At 37.4% G+C, this 21,557-nt stretch overlaps 1 protein-coding gene across 2 annotated transcripts in view; it reads right to left on the bottom strand.

The window, feature by feature from the left end:
• Nucleotides 1-21,557, bottom strand: part of ANKHD1 (ankyrin repeat and KH domain containing 1) — a 115,430-nt gene that overhangs the window by 4,986 nt on the left and 88,887 nt on the right. For both annotated transcript variants that reach the window (XM_007461453.1, XM_007461454.1), the window contains 14 exons: nucleotides 21,062-21,204; nucleotides 20,720-20,831; nucleotides 20,083-20,228; nucleotides 19,437-19,579; nucleotides 18,782-18,995; nucleotides 16,896-17,071; nucleotides 16,515-16,677; nucleotides 14,513-14,608; nucleotides 13,935-14,051; nucleotides 9,035-9,209; nucleotides 7,570-8,026; nucleotides 6,408-6,554; nucleotides 4,331-4,480; nucleotides 2,551-4,163 (listed from right to left, as the gene is read on the bottom strand). In XM_007461453.1, coding sequence (XP_007461515.1) covers nucleotides 2,551-4,163; nucleotides 4,331-4,480; nucleotides 6,408-6,554; nucleotides 7,570-8,026; nucleotides 9,035-9,209; nucleotides 13,935-14,051; nucleotides 14,513-14,608; nucleotides 16,515-16,677; nucleotides 16,896-17,071; nucleotides 18,782-18,995; nucleotides 19,437-19,579; nucleotides 20,083-20,228; nucleotides 20,720-20,831; nucleotides 21,062-21,204 — 3,852 coding nt within the window. The remainder of the gene's footprint in view (nucleotides 1-2,550; nucleotides 4,164-4,330; nucleotides 4,481-6,407; nucleotides 6,555-7,569; nucleotides 8,027-9,034; nucleotides 9,210-13,934; nucleotides 14,052-14,512; nucleotides 14,609-16,514; nucleotides 16,678-16,895; nucleotides 17,072-18,781; nucleotides 18,996-19,436; nucleotides 19,580-20,082; nucleotides 20,229-20,719; nucleotides 20,832-21,061; nucleotides 21,205-21,557) is intronic.

Here is a 21,557-nt window from a genome sequence, read left to right as displayed (position 1 = left end):
GAAAGAGGTCAAGGATCTGGAAAAGGATTATAGGTGCTCATTTCAGAAAAAAGTAGTTAATATCAACATAAAAAATTCAAAACTTTTCAAGCAGGTCTTATTCATCTATAACGTATATAATTCAAAGGCTTTTAGTATATTCACAGGGTTGTACAACCATCACCACGATAAATTTTAGAACATTTTTGTCTACCCTAAAAGAAACTCTGTATGCATTATCTGTCACTCTCCATCCTCCTTTACCCCATATCTGAACCTCTAAGCAACCACTAATATATTTTCTGTCTCTCTAGATTTGCCTATTCTGGAAATTTTATATAAAAAGAATTATATAATATGTGGTCTTTTGTGACTGGCTTCTTTGACTCAGCAAAATGTTTTCAGTTTACCCATGTTGTAGCACAAATGAGTACTTCATTTCTTTCATTGTATCTCATAATATAGAATATACATTATACTAAGAATAATATACAGATATACCACATTTTGTTTTTCCATTCATCAGTTGATGGACATTGGATTGTTTCCACTTTTTGGCTCTTAGGAATGGTGTTGCTATGAACATTTATGTACCAGTTTTTGTGTAGACACATGTTTTCTCTTGGGTATACCTAGGAGCAGAATTACTGGATCATATGGTAACTCTTTTTAACTTTTTGAGGAACTGTTGAACTGTTTTTCCAAATGATGTACCATTTTAAGTTTCTACCAGCAGTGTTTGAAGGTTCCAGTTTCTCCACATGCTTTCCCGTCTTTTTAAGTATCACTATTTCTTACCTGCAAACTAGGAAAACTAAACTATATCCATGAAAGAAGAGCATCAACAAAAGAAACCACCCACGCAGTTAAGAAATGAAGCCAAGCTTAATCAATCCTGGACCCTGGAAGGAAGGTCAAGGATTAATGCTTGCTTTTTTTTTCTTTTTCTTTTTTTTTTTTTTGCTGTACGCGGGCCTCTCACTGTTGTGGCGTCTCCCGTTGCGGAGCCTGTGGGCCCAGCTGCACTGCGGCATGTGGGATCTTCCCGGACCGGGGCACGAACCCATGTCCCCTGCATCGGCAGGCGGACTCTCAACCACTGCGCCACCAGGGAAGCCCAATGCTTGCTTTTTTTAAAAATTATTTTTTAACTAGTAATAAATAATTTTGATGTTATAGATCTGAATAATTAAAGTTCCCAAACCTTGTTTGCTACCAAACTAGATGGATGATTTCCTTGACTTTCTTTTCTCCAGCCATTCATAATCTGCACATCTTCTGGGATATAGAATGTGGAGTGCAAAGAGCTCAAACACTGGAATATGAGAGATCTGAAGTCCAACTCTAGCTAAGGCACTCTAAATTCACATATTAGTTAGTGCCAATCAAGTCAAGGATTAATTAAAAAATTAATTTTTACCACAGTCTGAGCACTGGCAATGAGCTCTTCTTTCATTCTGGGGCCTTTGAAAACCTTTTTATTAGTCTGCCAAAATGAAAAGTTAAAATAGATACCTATTTATAGAAAAGAAGAAAAAAAATCCAAGAGAATATTTTGGACCACAGACTGTCTTATGCAAGCTTTATTTCTATTCAAAAGATGATGCAACAGCTATGTTTTCCTGAAAAGATAAGTAAATGGAAACATATCTGATAGAAAAGCTAAGGCTATGCCATATCCATAAACTCACAAATTTTAAACAACTTAGATCAGTTTATAATTAGCAAAAAGGAAAGATGGGCTATGGGACAGTTTTCCAACTGGAAGAAAAATGCTAAGTGGCACTAGTTCTTATTACCCTCATTCTAGGTCAGCCACAATTTCTAATTTGTTTTTCAGAATAGAGCACAGAGACTGGACTAAAATTTAGCCCTTAGACTCTGGAAAATAGATTCTGGTTTTCCAAATATCTCCAAGCCACCACTAGCCTCTTATCTTTCTAAATCTTTCTTATACTGCCTCAGCAGCTAATTTCTAATTTCAAAGAACAAACAGCTGATTCAAAAAAAAATTTTTTTTTTGTTAAATATGATCCTATACATGACTGAATCTCTTCAAACAGCTCCATCTAATGTAAATAATATAGAGTTATGACATCATTTAATATTCATTCTGAGCACCCAAGACTGAAAACAAAGAATGTAGATTATGGACTGTAACCTAAACACCTTCGTAACCCAAACTTTTTAATCTCAGAAATACAGGCAATCACTATGATTTAAAAAATATCTGTACATTTGGAATGCTTGAAGCATCCTATGTCCCTTTTTATTAATATCATCTTATACCAATTCTAAGAAAATGGACTGACACAAGGTATAACTTCCTTGAAATGAAGTGCAGAGAGATCATAAAAGAGAATATAAAGCAGCTCATATGTGAGTGACTTACCTACATTTTGGCCACTCAATCAGCAGTCATTAAGGGGTCTTTACTATTTATGACACACCTTCATTTCTTTAAACGATCATGTAATATTATGTACAAAATAAATGCTTTATTATTTTGGAAGGTTAGATTATGTTGTTAAAGCCCCAAACTGTGAGGTAATGATAGTTATAATAACTTACCAACTGGACTAGTAGAAACTCGCTGGGAAGGTGATCTGAAGCCAGGTGCCTTGGAGTTGTCAGGGTGCACGTTTTCCAAGTGTCCAAGTACAGAGTTACCCAGGAACGCTGACTGAACAGTGAAAGAGGCATCTGCAGTAACTCGTGAGGACAGTGGACCATCTCCCCAACCCTGGTTAGCTGGCACCTGACTGCTGTCAAAAAGACTACTGAAGTGATTGAAAAGTGTGGCTGGGCCAAACGTAGGTGGCAAAGATTTATTTGCTGGGTTAATGTGCATCTGAGAACCATTCATAATGTTCATGGCTGAAGAAAGCTGCACTGCAGCTGGTGGGCCTTGAGGTGGTGTTAAAGGAACTGGATTTGTCACAAAAATAGACTGGGGATCCTGGTGTATAGTTGCATTTGGTACCACCGAGTAAAAAGAACTTCTGGCTTGCATTCGATGAGAAACTCGAGGTGCTGGTACAGCTAACTGAGGTAAATTACTGGTATCCTGATTATCAGCAGCAACCAATCTAGGTGGTGCCAAAGTCAATGGAGCAGGTTCTGAATTAGATGCAAAAGGCATTGACATAGGACTTAAATCAGACACACTGGATGGCTGTGTTTCCTCCTGTGTGTTATTGGAGGGAGGAGTGGGACTACCAGATGGGTGAGTTTCTGGAGCTCCTGGGGTGTTGCTGGCAGAGCTACTGCAGCTGTTGGCAGTTGAAGAGGGGGTACACAGGTTTGCCATGGACTGGTCCTGTGTGGACACTTTCTCTTTGGGGGCTGGCATGGCAGAGAAAGACTCCGTCTTTTGTGAAGAAAGCTGTGCTTGAGGAGTACTTGCAGGCAGAAATGTGGTGGGAACTTGCCCACTAGTGACAGGTGCAGAGGAGACAGAAGGCAGGGTACTACAAGTGCTTGTCACAGAGGAAATCACTGCTGCTGGAGGACTTGTCTTAGGCACACAGGCAAACAACTGCTTTCTGACTGATGAAGGAGTCCGGGTATTAGTCACACACAGTTGCTGACTGGCAGCAACTACAGAAGAGACAGTGATAGGACAACTGGCAGTAGCTAGTCCAGCAGACTCTGAGGGTAAAACAGTCCCATTCTGGTTAGGTAGACGGCCTGTATTATTATGCTTTGGAGAGCTATTTGTGTTGCCAGGATTCACAGGTCTCACTGGGAATGGTCCCCAAGTGTTAGGAGAAGGTGAAAATGTTCCTCCAAACTGGGCCATGGGTAAACGAGGATGCCGAATCTGTTGCATAGTTTGAGCAGCCAGCAGGGCAAAATGAGGGTGAGGATAAGCTAAGGGTAGAGAAACTGGGAAAGAAGAACGTACATTTGCTGGAACGTTCTTATTAAGTTTATTAGTGGGCTGGAACGTAGATAATGTTGTTGCCTGTGAAGTTACAAGACTTGGAGCACCCAAGGGAAATGCATTTTTACTGGAAGCTGCTGTGGTGCCTACTCCAGATGAGAAGTTTGCATGGATGGCTTTGGTGCTGGCAGGTGTTCTGATATGGTTTTTAGGAATCAAGTCTTCCAGTTCCTTAGCAGGATCTTGAATAAGTGCATTGATAAGTTGAACTGCATATCTTGTTGATTCTGTACCACCCCTGGGGAGAAAACAAACAAAAAACAGAACAAGATCAAAAATATACAAAACTAGGTAATCTTTACCATGAAACAGAATTCTTGATTGTACCATACCTAACAAAAATGTACTTCTAATAAAATTTAATTTCCTCATAGAACTAATGATATATATATATCTCACAATTACCTTATTGTGATCATTCTCTCGCCATTCTTATCTTTTTGTTTATCCACATCAATATGGGCACCAGTAACATCTTGTATTGCAGTGATGTTGCATCCTCCTCTTCCCATTATCCTGGAAACCACTGAGGCTGGAACAGACAATTTCTTTGACCTACAAAATGAAGACCACACATGAGCTTATGAAATCAAAATGTCTATTAAAATAGATGTCTCGGGCTTTCCTGGTGGCGCAGTGGTTGGGAATCCGCCTGCCAATGCAGGGGATATGGGTTCAATCCCTGGCCTGGGAGGATCCCACATGCCACCGAGCAACTAAGCTCGCGTGCCACAACTACTGAAGCCCACACGCCTAGAACCAGTGCTCGGCAACACAAGAAGCCACCGCAGTGAGAAGCCCATGCACCGCAGGGAGGAGTGGCCCCTGCTCGCCGCAACTAGAGAGAGCCCGCACACAGCAGCAAAGACCCAACGCAGCCAAAAATAAATTAATTAATTAAAAAAAAAAATGATGTCTCAGTAAGTATGTTCATGAACATTTGTAGAATAGTATTTCTCAAACCTTAAAGAGGAAATTATTAGAAGTTTTTATTTTAGAAACTGACCTCTTATTATATTGAATTTAATCTAGTAAAGGTAAAAAACACACTGCCATTTAAAAAAATATTTAAGTTACTCATGATCTCAGCATTCAAATCTGCATAAACTATCACATGTTAACTAAACTGCAATGATCATATATTGATACTTTCAAAATTAAAATAATGCATACCACATTGTTAAACTCCATACTGAAAATGAATAAAGGCAGCTTATCAGTGTCAACAACTTTACTTAGCAATAAAAAATAAAGCGTCAGATTTGTACATAAAAAGTAATCCACAAGTGGAGCCTGGGACTTCCACTTGTGTGAGAAAACACCAGAGGCTGATTTTGGGATCTGACAAGATGGCCTGGGTGTCCCGCAGGATTATCAGGGAAACCCAGTGTTTGCTGGCAGGACCAAATGAGAGCAACACCCATTATTTTCATGTGGTGGTCACTGCTGGCTGCCAGGATTCCCTCCTATGGAGGGACCCTCAAACTTTGAACTATACCTTCCAGAAGAATACCCAATTGTAGACTCTAAGATACATTTCATGATCCAAATTTAATATCCTAATGTAGACAAACTGGGAAGAATATATTTAGCTATTTTGAAAGCTAGAGCATAGACTAGGCCATGAATAATACTTAAATCAATCTGATCATCAAGTGTGCATCAATTCTGTTCTGCCAAGACTTCTTCCCTTTATGTTTGCTTTTAATGGACACAAAGCCTTAGAAAAATTACAGAATAAAAACTCAGACATCTTAGTCCTTTGGTGATTAAGTGCACATTAGCAAACCTATGTCTTATTCTGATTCCCTGTTGTAAAGCATGAGCAGAGGCTAGAAATACCTTCTGGATTGTGTGAAACATTTTAAAGCAATGGCTCCTCTCTTTTATTCATTTCCTCCATCATGGTTTAAGTATAAAGCAGTGTGAATGAAGGGAGTTGTCAAAGTTAGCTGCAGGGGTGTTGGTATTTGTCTTTATTTTTTTTTTTTGAGGGAGAAGGTAGTTTTAATTTTATGGGCTCCCCCCGCTTTATGGTGATCTAACTGCATTAGTTAAAAGCAGATATAGATTCTCTAGCGAAGTCTAACTTTATTTAAATGCTGTAGATGGACAAACTTTTCTGAATCAAAATGGGACCATTACACAAACATCATAGCCTTCACAAATAGCCTTATGACTTTGCTGTCAATTGAATCTTCCCCTTAAGAAGCCGGTGACCTTTTTGTATGGTTTGTCTGTAAATGGCATGTCTTATGTTTTAATAAAATATTTTTTGTTATTCTAAAGCCAACATTTCTTGTATCATATAAAATATGCCTACAAAATTCACATACTGTTTCTAATTTTGCTTTAGCCTACTCTGGATGTAGTATGGCACTGCAACTGAATATAATAACCACATTCAAATTATTCATTAATTAACTGGATAACCGTCTCACAAGAGGAGAAAAGTTAAAAAGACGAGACTAATACTACTTACCTTCGAACAACTTCTTTCCACCCTTCCTCTCTTTTTTGCCCCCTTTTAGGGCTAGTCAGATTCAGCTTTATGTTTGAAGAGCTTAATGGCAACGACACTGACTTGTAGGTTGTTGATAAGGAATTAGGATTCACTTCACCTTCAAGTCTGAGAAGAGAAATATCAAGGCCAATAAATGATAAATTTTAAGATAGAAACTCAAGAGATTTGCTGAAGTAACTGAATTAAAATTTGGCACACCAGGGCTTCCCTGGTGGCACAGTGGTTAAGAATCCGCCTGCCAATGCAGGGATACGGGTTCGAGCCCTGGGCCGGGAAGATCCCACATGCCGTGGAGCAACTAAGCCGGCTCACCACAACTACTGAGCCCATGTGTCTAGAGCCCGTGCCCTGCAACAAGAGAAGCCACTGCAACGAGAAGCCCACGCACCGCAACGAAGAGTAGCCCCCGCTCGCCACAGCTAGAGAAAGCCCGCATGCAGCAACCAAGACCCAATGCAGCCAAAATTAAATAAATAAATTTATATAAAAAAACCCAAAAACCTTGTTAAAAAAAATCTGGCACATCAAATTATTAACAATTCAGAAAAATAGAAATAGGGCAAAGAGTCCATTATTTATTTTAGTATTAAAATGGATTCAGGAGCCAAAAGAACTATATATAATCAATAAAAATGACATAGTTAAAATCAAGGAACGCTAATATTTTCAGCTTCAAAGTTGAATGTTAAAAGTTCTAACAGGGCTTCCCTGGTGGCGCAGTGGTTGGGAGTCCGCCTGCCGATGCAGAGGACATGGGTTTATGCCCCGGTCTGGGAGGATCCCACGTGCCGCGGAGCGGCTGGGCCCATGAGCCATGGCCGCTGAGCCTGCGCATCCAGAGCCTGTGCTCCGCAATGGGAGAGGCCGCAGCGGTGAGAGGCCCGTGGACCACACAAAAAAAAAAAAAAAAAAAAAAAGTTCTAACAATCTCATTGCATAACTAGCACATGCATAACTAGCACATGATAAGGAGGACACTGGTGAATTTCAGTTTTAAATGCTGAAGACAGGTAATGTGGTAGACTTCAATTGTTCAACACAACTTATGTTACTTCAAGTTCTTGTGCCAGGCATGAAAAAGGAAAGGTAGGTGCAGAGTTAACAAGTCAGAAAATTTTACCGTGTCTGAGTTTTGGAAGCAGCAGTACTTGTCTTTTCTTCTTGGGAATGGAGTAGCAGTGAGGGGTATCTCCTATCACTAGAGGAATTCACATCCATAGTGAAATTTAACTCTTGGCTTTTACCACCACTACTACTCTCACTGTTGCAATCTGTGCTGTCCAAGTTATCTGAATCACTATTCCCACCTGCACCGCCACCTCTGGGTTCTCCATTTATTTTATTCTTATCTGCCTTTTGCTGTGCTAAGGATATATGTTGTTCTGGTAATATTAAATGTGCAGTGGGAGGGGTCTCTTTTGTTTTGTTCTTCTTATTCTTCCGATTGGTGCTGGGAGTTGTCACAACATTGGCCCTTTTTTTCCCAAACACATTTGTGAATGTTGCAGATGTTGCAGAGATTCCGATTGTGGTGGTGGTGGTCGCACTAGGAGGTTCTAAGGGAACTTCTTGCTCCACTGAAATTATGGAAAAGGATAAAAATCACTCTGAGAGCCACAGATCTCAAAACAAATTGTGACAGAATATACCTAATAATTCATAATAATTCAGACCCTTAGGTCATATTTTCCTTTTACCAGTATTCACTAGTAAATAAAGAAATCTTTACTGTTGTGAGAATATACTATATCATATTTTGATGTCTAACTTGGTATAAAACATTAACATTCTTAAGATCTGAGGGCTTCCCTGGTGGCGCAGTGGTTGAGAGTCCGCCTGCCGATGCAGGGTACACGGGTTCGTGCCCCGGTCTGGGAAGATCCCACATGCCGCGGAGCGGTTGGGCCCGTGAGCCATGGCTGCTGAGCCTGCGCGTCCGGAGTCTGTGCTCCACAACGGGAGAGGCCACAACAGTGAGAGGCCCGCGTACCGCAAAAAAAAAAGATCTGAAATGCTAGTCTCATAAACTAAACAAAAATCACAACGTAGTGTGAATTTAAGAAATTTTTCAAATAGCATTTTAGAATTAGAAGTCAAATAGAGCAAAATTATTTGCCTACTACAACCACTGCCAAACTGTACAATAAACAACTCTTTGAGAGTAATGGACCCCAACCCTATAGAGCTTCAAGACTGAACCTTAGTTAAAAATTTATTGAGGAACTGGATCTCTTCCCAGTTTCCAACTGGGGAAGGAGAGGGTAGAGAAGAACCTGAAGAAAAGCTGGCAAACCTCTTACTGTATCACTTTTAGTACATACATAATGTTTTTACAGGGGAACTTAAGTTACAACTGAATGGCTTCAAATTATGTGCTTGCCTTCCCCCTTCAGTTTCTCTGTGTCACTTTACAATGTAAAATATTTAGAAGTATTTACTATGGAAGTCAACTGTCTATTTCAGATTAAAGTAACTGAATATTTAACTAGAATTAGTTTTTAGAGTTTTGAGAGCAAAAAGCACTCAAAATGAAGTTGATAAACACAGAAGAATTTTATCACTAATTCAGATGGTTCATTTCTCACCATCTTCATCATTCTCCTCTTCATCTTCATCCTCTGGTAGTTCTGAATTCTCCTTAGGTTTGTTTTCCTCATCTTCTTCCTGCTTCCTTTTCTGCTCCTCTTTTTTCTTTTTTCTCTTTTCTTTTCTTTTCTCTCTTTTAGCTGCAAGAGCCTGCTTTCTGCTCTCTTCTCTTGACTGCAAATAAAGTAGGTATCTCATTTTATCAATAAGGCAGTAATTTAAAATAAATAATGAAATGATATTTTTGTTTATGATACATGGGGTTTCCCATAGATGTCAGTCTTAACACACATTTATAAAAGCAACAAAAGAAGAAATAGATAAGCTGGACATAATCAAAATTAAAAGCTTTTGTGCTTCAAAGGGATCATCAATAAAGTGAAAAGACAACCCATAAAAAGGTGAAAAATTTTTGCTTATCTGGTAAGGGCCTTGTATCAAGAATTTATAAAGAACACGTTAACTCAATAATGAAAAGACAAATAACTCAATTTAAAAAATGGGCAAAGGATCTGAATAGACGTTTCTCCAAACAACATATACAAATGGCCAATGAACACATGAAGAGATAGATGCTCAATATCACAAGCCATCAGGGAAAAGCAAATCAAATCACAGTGAGATACCCACTTCACTGTCACTAGGATGGCTATAATCAAAAAGACAGATAAAACAAATCATGGTGAGGATATGAAGAAATCGAAGCCTTCATATACTGCTGGTAGGATCATAAAATGGTGCCGCTACCTTGGAAAACAATCTAGAAGTTTCTCAAATGGTTAAACACAGAACTGCCATATGATCTAGCAATTCCATTCCTAGATATACACCCAATGAAAACGTATTCATACAAAAACTTGTACACCATGCTTGCTTCAGCACCATATATACTAAAAAAATTGAAATAACACAGAGAAGATTAGCAGGGCTCCTGCATAAGGATGAAACACAAACTCATGAAGCATTCCAAGTTAAAACAAAACAAACAAAAAATTTGTATGCCTATGAAATAGAAACAACCTAAATGCCCATCAACTAATAAATGGGTAAACAAAATGTGGTATATCTATATAATGGGATATTATGCAGCAGTAAATAAATAAATAAATAAATAAATAAACGAATTACTGATACATGCTACAACATGGATGAACCCTGAAAAGATTATGATTTGCAAGAAGCCAGTCACAGAGGACCAAATACTGTCTGATTATATTTATATGAAATGTCCAGAATAAGCAAAACCATAGATTTATGTGGCATTTGTTTGACTAAACTGCAGCTATTGCTGGAAAGGGTGTGGAGAAAAGGGAACCCTCTTGCACTGCTGGTGGAAATGTAAATTGATACAGCCACTATGAAGAACAGTATGGAGGTTCCTTAAAAAACTACAAATAGAACTACCATACGACCCAGCAATCTCACTACGGGGCATATACCCTGAGAAAACCATAATTCAAAAAGGGTCATGTACCACAATGTTCATTGCAGCTCTATTTACAATAGCCAGGACATGGAATCAACCTAAATGTCCAACGACAGATGAATGGATAAAGAAGATGTGGTACATATATACAATGGAATATTACTCAGTCATAAAAAGAAATGAAATTGAGTTACTTGTAGTGAGGTGGATGGACCTAGAGACTGTAATACAGAGTGAAGGAAGTCAGAAAGAGAAAAACAGATACCGTATGCTAACACATATATATGGAATCTAAAAAAAAAAAAAAAGGTTCTGAAGAACCTAGGGGCAGGACAGGAATAAAGACTCAGACATAGAGAATAGACATGAGGATGGGGGAGGGGGAAGGGTAAACTGGGACAAGTGAGAGAGTGGCATGGACATATATACACTACCAAATGTAAAACAGATAGCTAGTGAGAAGCAGCCACATAGCACAGGGAGATCAGCTCGATGATCTGTGTCCACCTAGATGGGTGGGATAGGGAGGGTGGGAGGGAGAAGCAAGAAGGAGGAGATATGGGGATATATGTATATATCACTTTGTTATACAGCAGAAACTAACACACCACTATAAAGCAATTATACTCCAATAAAGATGTTAAAAAAATAAAATAAAATGCAGCTATTATGGTTTTATAAGGTATTAACAAATTTCACTATGAAAATATCCACAGGAGGCCATTATGGAAATTACTTTTGCCTTACTTTATAGTTTTGCTTTGGTTAGTACTAGAAAATATATTTTTTTCAGACAAGGGAACATGGTAATGGTCGCCTCACACCATCATGAAAATTCAAAACAAACAGAAAACACATCAAATTATTCATATTTGTGTGGAAATTATCTAAAAAAGGTTCACCATAAGAATCTGTCAATGAAGTCCAGTTGTCCTGGTAATTAAGTAAAGCATTTTCCTCAAAACTATAATTTACCATTCTGAGTCATAAGTTACTCTTTGACATTTTTATTTATCTAATCAGGCATAGACGAACTATGGTCTGAATGTTAAGACTTTTACATTTTAAATGGTTGAAAAAATAAAAAGAAGAGTATTTTGTGACATGAAAATACTATGAAATTAAAATTTTGATGTCCATAAATAAAGTTCTATTGGAACACATTCATTTAGGCATTGTCTATGGGTGCTACAACAGCAGCGTCAAGGAGTTTTGACAGAGATCGTATGGGCCTACAAAGCCTAAAATATTTACTTTTCAGCATTTCATAGAAAAAGTCGGTTGGGAATTCCCTGGTGGTCCAGTGGTTAGGACTCTGCGCTCTCACTGCCAAGGGCCTGGGTTCAGTCCTTGGTCGGGGAACTAAGATCCCACAACCACGAGGCGAAACCAAAAGAATTTAAAAATTAAAATTAAAAAAATAAAGAATAAAAAAATAAGAAGTTGGGTTTCCCTGGTGGTGCAGTGGTTGAGAGTCCGCCTACCAATGCAGGGGATGCGGGTTCGTGCCCTGGTCCGGGAAGATCCCACATGCCGCGGAGTGGCTGGGCCCGTGAGCCATGGCCACTGAACCTGCGCATCCAGAGCCTGTGCTCCACAACGGGAGAGGCCACAACAGTGAGAGGCCCGCGTACCGCAAAAAAAATTAAAAATAAAAAAATAAAAAGTCTGTCAACCCCCTATGTAAATGAGAAAGGGGCTGAGCATTAAGAGAAAAAATAATTGTCAACTGAATATGCAGTTTCATCACTCGGTTGGCATAAGAGCAAAATGGCTGTTTAAGGAATTGCTGACCATATCCCTGGATAGTTGCACAAAAATAAAAATTATAGAACACAGGAGGCACCTTAGTAGTCATCAAACTTCAAACTTCATTTTAAAATGAATATTAGTTTCCCCCTTCTGATTTTAACTGTAATCAAGTTTATCATGGAGGTATTAAAATTTATTTAATTTCCTAATGATAAAACTTTAAGGTTTATACCCTTCCCCCTGTTACAAGCAATTTAACAGTGAATGTCCTTTTGTATATTCACATTTTTGAGCATTTATCAAAGTATTTACCTTAGGCTAAATTTCTAGAAGAGGAGTGACTGGAGTAAAGGTATGCACCCTTTTTAATTTAATGCATTTGTCAAATCATCTTCATTAACAGTTATACTAATTTATACCATACATCAAAAATCATACTAGAATGCTAATTTCTGCATACCCTAGCCATCAATATCTATTCCCAAACCTTTAAATTTTAAGTTTTCCTAATCTGGTAAAAGAAATTTAAATCACTCTTTCACTGCGCATTTCTTTGTTTATTCATGAAGTTGAGCGTTCTCCATCTATTTATTGAACATTTATATTTCTTCTGTGAATTACCCATTTGTGTGATCATTTTTCATTCTGGGCAAGTTATCTTTTTCTCATTGGTTTTTTTTTTTTTTTTTGATGTGACCATTGTTTTGTTTTGTTTTGTTTTGTTTGTGATACGCGGGCCTCTCACTGTTGTGGCCTCTCCCGTGGCTCCGGACGCGCAGGCTCAGCGGCCATGGCTCACGGGCCTAGCCGCTCCGAGGCATGTGGGTTCCTCCCGGACCGGGGCATGAACCCATGTCCCCTGCATCGGCAGGCGGACTCTCAACCACTGTGCCACCAGGGAAGCCCCTGATGTGACCATTTTTAAAGTCTTTATTGAATTTGTACAATATTGTTTCTGTTTTATATTTTGGTTTTTTGGCCACGAGGCATGTGGGATTAGAGGCAAAGTCTTAACCTCTGGACCACCAGGGAAATCCCTTTCTCGTTGATTTGTAAGCAATTTTTTCTTCTGTTTTTAACTTACAAGTTTTGATTTTTTTAAAAATAAACTAAAAATTGATGTCAAAATTTTAGCATCTCTCAAAATGATCTTTTTCCTTCCTTTTATCATCAACAAAATATCTTAATATTAAGCTATCTCCTGCATTTCTATAATAACTCTACTTGATTATGCTATTTATTCTTTTAATATAACTTCTGGGTTCATAACAACACCTTCCTTTTCCAAGTAAGCATACTGAGCCTCAGAAAAGCAACCTTTTTTTTTTTTTTAACTTTTTCCATTATACTACCACACATCCTAGGAAACTTAGACACTTACTCTTTAATTAAGGATCTAATAAACCACTTATAGCCCAGACCTTATAATAAACAAAAGATTTCCAATGTTTAAAAATATTTCTTCCCAGACTAATATTAAAACCACTTAGGCAGTAATGTTATTTGGAAAATTGTGATCTGCTCAGAAACTAATTCCTCACTTATATGGTTAAAAATATTTTTTATGTATAGGTCAGAATCAAAAAATTGATGGTAGTTTGATAATCTATTAATCATTTTTTAAAAAGAGATTTTGTTAAGATTATGGTCATATCAGTGGCAAATTTATTCTACTAGATTTTCAACCATTTCTAATAAGGAAAATTATTTTTCCCACTCACCTTTTCCAGATCAAGTTCCTTTAAAAGAATACTTGCATTCTTATTTGCTTCTGCAGCCTGCTGGTCTTTAGCCTTCACAATTGTCTCAACACACTGGTGACATTTTTTCAACAGTTCCTACAGTGGAAAATGGAATTATATAAATATAGGAACACATAAACAGGCCAATAAAACTTGAGCTGATAAGTATACCAAAGTTCAGGGCTTAAAGCCTCAAATTACTGAATATTCACTAAACCAAATTAAGCTATCCTTTGAGTCTAGTCTTTGATTGAAAAATCAAAATAAGGTACCGTTTTCTAAAACGTTTGTGTTCTTAGAAAATTTTCTAATCAGGCTAATAGTCTAGTGATAAACTTTAGCTGCAGTCACTGTAATTATGGTCCATAATAGGAAGGAAATCTCAAAATAATTTATAAAAAATATACCCATTCTTCATTTGCAAATGGGGAAACTAAAGCATAGAAAAATCAGATGATCAGTCTCATAGAGGATGAAAAGAACAGGCTGCTAACATATACTCTGGCATATAGTTCAACAAAGAACAAAAATGTGCTTCAACAGCATATTAAACCTACCTTATCTGTGATTGTTGCTATGTATCTCATGCATTCTATATCAGAAGGGAACTGATTGACCTCTTTCACCAAATACTGAACAACTTTTACATGACCCTGTAAGAAGTATAACAAAAAATACACAAAAGAATACTTTGAAAATTGGCCCATATGCTTAAAAACTTAAGGGTAAAAGGTACAGTAACACGAGAGTTTACTAAACTTAAAATTGAAATTATGAACATAGAAACAGTGTTGAGTTTATAAACAGAAAACGATAAGTACAACATGCTGGGAAATGTATGGTGGACCAAATGACATTTCTCCTGAATTTAATCTGCCCACATCCCATTGAAAATAGACAAACTTTAAAAAATATATATCTCCTAGAATAAATCGATTAGTAAAATAAAAATTGGTGATGTGAAATGAACCTCAGTATAAAAGGGAAATTAGTCCGAAAACAAAGCGGATGTTCTAGATTTCAAAGCATTATTTTGGCTCTATCTTATGAAACTAAACGAGGTAGGTTGTCATACTTATCTTGAGTTCTATGACTTGAATCTAGGTAAAACACTTTCTAAATGCCATTATCAGGGGCTGGATGATCTGTAATCAATTATAAGTACATCTATTTTAACATAACCAATCTTGCATCGTTTCCCCTCCTACTAAAGTTCGTTTAATCTTCAAGAATTAGTCTGATAGGGGGACCTCCCTGGCAGTCCAGTGGTTAAGACTCCACACTTCCACTGCAAGGGGCACGGGTTCGATCCCTGGTTGGGGAATTAAGATCCCGTACGCCGCACAGTGCGGCAAAAAAAAAAAAAAAAAAAAAAAAATTAGTATGATGGTGACAAAAATCAGAAAAGTGGCTGCCTCTGGGGCAGGGAATTAACTGAGAATGGGCATGATGAAACTTTCTAGGATTATGGAAGTATTTTATATCTTTATGGAGTGTGGGTTACCTAGGTACATGCATTTATCAAAATTCATGTACCTTAGACTTGTGTTTTTACTATATATAAATTATACCTCAATTAAAAGGAAAGAAAAAAATTGAAACAAAAGGGGAAATATTTAAGATTTTTTTTAAGACTCATAACTTACACTGCTCTCATTCAATAGCGATTTACTGATCATCTAGTATGTGTCAGGCACTGAGCTGAACAACTGGGTACAAACACTGGTGAAAAAGACAGTCATGAATCTTAGCTTTCATAGATCTTGTAGTCTAACTGGGGAGATGGGCATTAAAAAAGTAATACATGTTTGAATGTATAATTACAAAATGAGATAAGGAAAATAACAGTGAACTATAAAAGAGAACAAGAGAAACTTTTCAGATTGGGAGTTAGAAAAGGACTTTCTGAGAAGTGATATTTAAGGATGAGTAGATATTAAAGGATGAAGAGAAGTGAGCCAGGTGAAGAGTAAGGGAAAGAACATTTCAGGAAAAGAAAACCAGTGAGCAAAGGCCCTCAGGAATTTAAAAATTTAGTGCATTCTAGGCCAGTGGCTGGAGTGTAGTGACCAAAGGGGAAAGGGAGTAGAAATGATTGGTCTGAGGCTGGCATGAGCCATATCATGCAGGGCTTTGTGAGCCACATTAAGTAGTTTACATGTTATCACAATTGCAACGGGAAAGCTTTGTAAAATAGAGCAGATAAGTAAGCCTTAATATATATAGGAGATATAATAAATTTTTATGAGTCCACTTGTTTTTGTTCTTTAGGTAGAGAAAACATTCATCTACATATAATATCTGCCCTTAAATCTCACATTTTATGTACAAAAACATAACAAAACTAGTCAAGACACCAAGTGATTTAACAACCAAGCTGCTTATAGGGAACTACCATATAGCTCTTAGATTTGGCCACAAAGAAAGTGGAAAGACAGCAAAAGTTTGTATATAGAAACAGAGTCAATCCCTCAAAACCAATTTATCTTTCTCACGATTTCAGCTTAAAATTTAGTAGTTTTAAACAAATTCTATCCTTTTTCCCCCACATCAAGTTACCTTGCGAAATGCTGACATAAGAGGTGTGATTTTCCGGTTATCTGCTGCATCCACATCAGCACCTGCTTGCACTAGCAATTGCACCACATCAAAATGACCACCATTGGATGCCAACCAAAGTGGTGTGTTTCCCTTCTTGTTACGAACATCAATATGGGCTCCCCTATAAAAATCAAATAATGTTAATATAGTTTGTTTCCTATGAGAAGAGGCTGACTTTTTCTATTTTTCTCTAATTTGTCTTTCATCTTTTATAAAATAGCAAACAAATAATCTGTTCTTTAAAATGTCAATAAAGTAAAACAATTTTATTAACTGTAAAGGCTCTGAAAAGTGAAAGGGATCATAGAAATTCTATACATAAATATAAAATTTACCCACCTATTAATCAGGAGCTCACAAAATTTGTAGTGACCTTTGTCCGCTGCTATTGTTAAAGCAGTATCTCTTGAGGAAGGCACAGGGGGGGCATTGACATCTGCCCCTTTATCTAGGAGAACTCTTCCAACCTCTGCATATCCTCCAGAAGCAGCTTCCATCAAAGGGGTAAGACCAGTCTGTTTAAACCAAAAAATTATGTGAGTAAATTATATTAATTTCTTTAAGGGACTGAAACAATTGACTTATAAGTGTATTCTGTTTCTGATTTTCTCTCACAAGAGAGCTAAGCAACATTCACTCTTAAGCTTTACTAAACAGCAAGTGAAAATAGTTAGGTTCAGTTAGATATGCTAGAATGATTTCTCTTATACTAAAAAATAAAAAAAAAATACTAAAAAAATAAACAATTTCATGCTAAAAAAAAACAATTTCATAACATCTCTGTTATAAATTTACATGAGACAATAACTTCTCTGTACAACAAACAGAAATATTAAAACGAATAAAAAGAAAATTAAATATGGCACAATGTTCAATGGGAAAACTTTGTTTAGAATATACTCTATCTTGTTTAGAATATACTCTATCTGAAAAGGCAGTCTGCTAAATAACCCAGGATAAATTCCTTAAATGCTACTCAAACTTGGGTAAAATAGATTAAAATATCATTTTATAAATTTTATGCATGTGTCTTTGCTCATTAGTCTCCAACATTTCACCAGAAGACTTTTCCTACTGGTATCATTACCAAAATAATATGGCTTTCTTTAGGACTTCTAATAGATAAATGGGTCACACTGAATACTTGTAATACAAAAAGTAATCTGTCATGGTCAGATTAGATTTTAGTTGTCTTAATTGTATAATCTATGCAGCAATTTATTTTTAATAATCATGCTTTTATTTATTTGTTTATGGCTGCACTCGGTCTTTTTTTTTTTTAAACAAATTTATTTATTTATTTTTGGCTGTGTTGGGTCTTCGTTGCTGCACACGGGCTTTCTCTAGTTGCGGCAAGCAAGGGCTACTCTTTGTTGTGGTGTGCAGGCTTCTCATCGCGGTGGCTTCTCTTGGTGCGGAGCACAGACTCTAGGCACGTGGGCTTCAGCAGTTGTGGCACACAGGCTCGGTAGTTGTGGCTTGTGGGCTCTAGAGCACAGGCTCGGTAGTGTGGTGCACATGTGGGATCTTCCCAGACCAGGGCTTGAACCCGTGTTCCCTGCATTGGCAGGTGGATTCTTAACCACTGTGGCATCAGGGAAGTCCCTGCATTGGGTCTTTGTTGCTGTGCAGTATTTCTCTAGTTGTGGCGAGTGGGGGTTACTCTTTGTTGTGGTGTACGGGCTTCTTATTGTGGTGGCTTCTCTTGTTGCGGAGACCGGGCTCTAGGCACGTGGGCTTCAGTAGTTGTGGCGCACGGCCTCGGTAGTTGTGGTGCGTGGGCTCAGTAGCTGTGGTGCACAGGCTTAGTTGCTCTGCGGCATGTGGGATCTTCCTGGACCAGGGATCCAACCCATGTCCCCTGCATTGGCAGGTGGATTCTTAACCACTGCGTCACCAGGGAAGTCCCTGCAGCAATTTTTTTGATTGGGGTTTTTACCAATGGTAAGCACATGCCTCATTAAAGGAGTTCTTCAAGCCACTCAAGGCTGAAGTTGGAAAAAAGTACTGATTCTATTTTTCTTCACTGCCTTTAATAAAAGTCATGAATGGTGATAGTGTGCCACTTGACCAATGGTCAGTGACACACTGTATAGCACTATTCTCCAGTCTTGCATTGGGGCATCAGTTTTAACTTATGACAATTTAAAATAGTACATTCAATTTAAGTTGCTCTTTCTATTAAAAATATATCTGATGTAGAGGACAAGTTATAAAATGCTTACCTTTGCCCTATGTTCAACATTGGCTTTTCGGTCCAGAAGCAAACTCACTACTTCTGCTCGTCCTTGGAAACAGGCCAAGGTGAGAGCTGTGTTCCGATTGGTCTCTATTTGGGCATTAATGTCTGAACCCATATCAAGCAGCAGTTTCACTGCAGGAACATGTCCATTCATTGCAGCCAACATCAGGGGAGAAATACCTAGTTTACTCCCAGTCCTAAGCGGGGGAAAATGTGCTTAGAAAATTAAAATAATATGTTGCCTATTGTTTTCTTAAAAAGCATAGAGAACATAAAAAATGAAAAAGCTTCGGTAAGAAGAAAGGTTTCTAACTCCAATGAACATATTTTAATTGTTTAGACTAATAATTAGAAGTAGGAAAATCTCACAATTTAAAACATAATCCCTATTCAGAGGCCATAAATTTCCAACTATATATAACAGTGTTTTCTGAAAAGAAACCTCTTTAAAAAAAGCAACGTTAGCTGAAATAAGTTTTGATTACTTATAAGCACATTATAGGAATAACTGTTGGCCTTGCAACTTTAGTACTATCTTAATTAAAAATGGTATCTGTCCAAATACTTAGGGGAAAACACTTAATTCCAAGGTAATAATTTACTAATCATGAGTAATAAAATAAACAGGTGATAGATACCTTGAATTAATTTCTGCCCCGGCATTAAGAAGAATCTTAATGATATTCACATATCCTCCAGATGCAGCTAGACTCAGTGGTGTATAATCAGACACATTCCTATGTTCTTTATTTGCACCCCGAGCCAGCAGCAAGTCTACTACCTACAAAGTAAAATATGAACAGAGAAATCTAGTTTACACCAAGGGTCTATCTTATAATGAAGGAAGCACAAAGAAATGGGACCTATAACTTCCTTGTCTAAATACCTAACATTTTAATTAAACCCTAAATATTCAAATATCAGCACTACAGAAATGAATTCAATTTCATACCAAGGAATTCAGAGCTATGAAATTCCAATCATACTGAAATAACAAGTTGTTACTGTTTCTATTCCTCAATTATTGAGTGATAAATTTGCATTTCACGTGTTAGGACTGTGCTCTACTGAATCCCAATAAACGTAAGGATGATGAGAATTTTTATTTTGCCTGAAAGGCAAGAAACAGATTCTTTAAAAGGGCATTTACTATCCTCATTAAATTTAATATATAGAACATGTCAAAACACATGCAAGTTTTATTCATGTAGCTAAATTACTAAGTATATGCATATTTAAAATACAAGTAAAGTGTTTACAAAATGAAAATTAACATTAACATACTTCCTGACGTCCACCAGAACATGCCAATGAAAGCGGAGTATCCTTAGTTCGTTCAGATTGTGCTTCTATGTCTCCACCTTTATCCAAAAGGATTTCAACAACTCCAACATGTCCTGCTGTTGCTGCCAGGATCAGTGGTGTGAAACCTAAATCAGAAAATAAAAATCTTGGTCAAATTTGTGTTTTTTAACATATTAAGGCACTGTTTTTAATTCTCTATTATTTTAGTAGGAAAAGGTCTTTAGGGCAGATACTTATAGTCATTTAACATAAAACTGCTTTAAACCCTAATTTGTTAGTGACAAAACCCCATAAACACCTGATAAAAAGAAAATGCTAAGTCAAACGAAACTATTAAAGTTTATACTCATAATAAACTTTGATACCTCTGCATGCTCTACTTTTAGATTAAGGAGAAAGCTAAACACAGCTTGCTTCATTGATGATCTACAGTCTGATTTTTGAATTTTTGAAGAATAATTTGGCTCTGTAGATTAACAAATCCAGATATTCTTAATTGAAATATGCGAACCCATTCTTTCACTGAATAGTCTAGGAACCACTTATTGATAGTAAAAAATGAATTGTTTTCTGATATAATTACTCTCCAACTTTATTTCTCACTAACATTTCTTACCTTTTTTGTCTCTGTGTTCAATTTTAGCATCTCGCGCTATGAGTACAGATACAAGTTCTTCATGGCCACCAGCACAAGCTAGTGTTAATGCTGTGTCATGGTTGCTCTCAGTCTAGGAAAAGGAAAAAAAACTTAGAGCCCGTGGGCCACAACTAAGAGAGCCCACATGCCACAACTACTGAGCCTGGGCACTGTGGAGCCCACGCACCACAACTAGAGAAGCCCACACGCCACAATGAAAGATCCCGCATGCCACAACGAAGACCCCGTATGCTGCAACTAAGAGCCGACACAGCCAAATAAATAAATTACCTAAATAAATAAATAAAGCAGTCTACTCACATGTGCATCAATGTCAACTGAAGGATACACAGGCACAGACTGGGAAGCCACATTGCTTGGAGACTGTGAACAGGGCTCAGGTGTAAGACATTCTGCCGTCTGAGAGGAACTGTTTGAACCAGTGGGCACTCTGCTACTCACAGCTGAAAAACAATATTCATATTGCTAAATTCTACTTAAAAGAGTAATGTCATTTGTGTACAGAAAAACACAGAAAACGGAAAATTCTATAGCAGTAATATAATGTAGTAGTTAAATCACAAGCTTGAGTCAGATGGACATATGTTTGAATCCCAGTTCTACCAATGACTTTCTGATCTTAGGCAAGTAATTTAACGTCTCTGAACCTCAATTTCCTTATGTGTAAAATGGGATGATAATTACAGTACCTCCATTGTAAGGTTGTTAGGAAAACCCCTTGAGATAATGAAGTAAAATACTGAGCATCGTACCTGATATTTAGTGCATATACAACAAATGGTAGCCTTTTATATTG

Source organism: Lipotes vexillifer, unplaced genomic scaffold, assembly GCF_000442215.2.
Source record: "Lipotes vexillifer unplaced genomic scaffold, Lipotes_vexillifer_v1.1 scaffold217, whole genome shotgun sequence".
Classification (NCBI taxonomy): domain Eukaryota; kingdom Metazoa; phylum Chordata; class Mammalia; order Artiodactyla; family Lipotidae; genus Lipotes; species Lipotes vexillifer.
The sequence above is the reverse complement of the archived record's forward strand: the minus strand, read 5'-3'. Positions and strand labels throughout refer to the sequence as shown.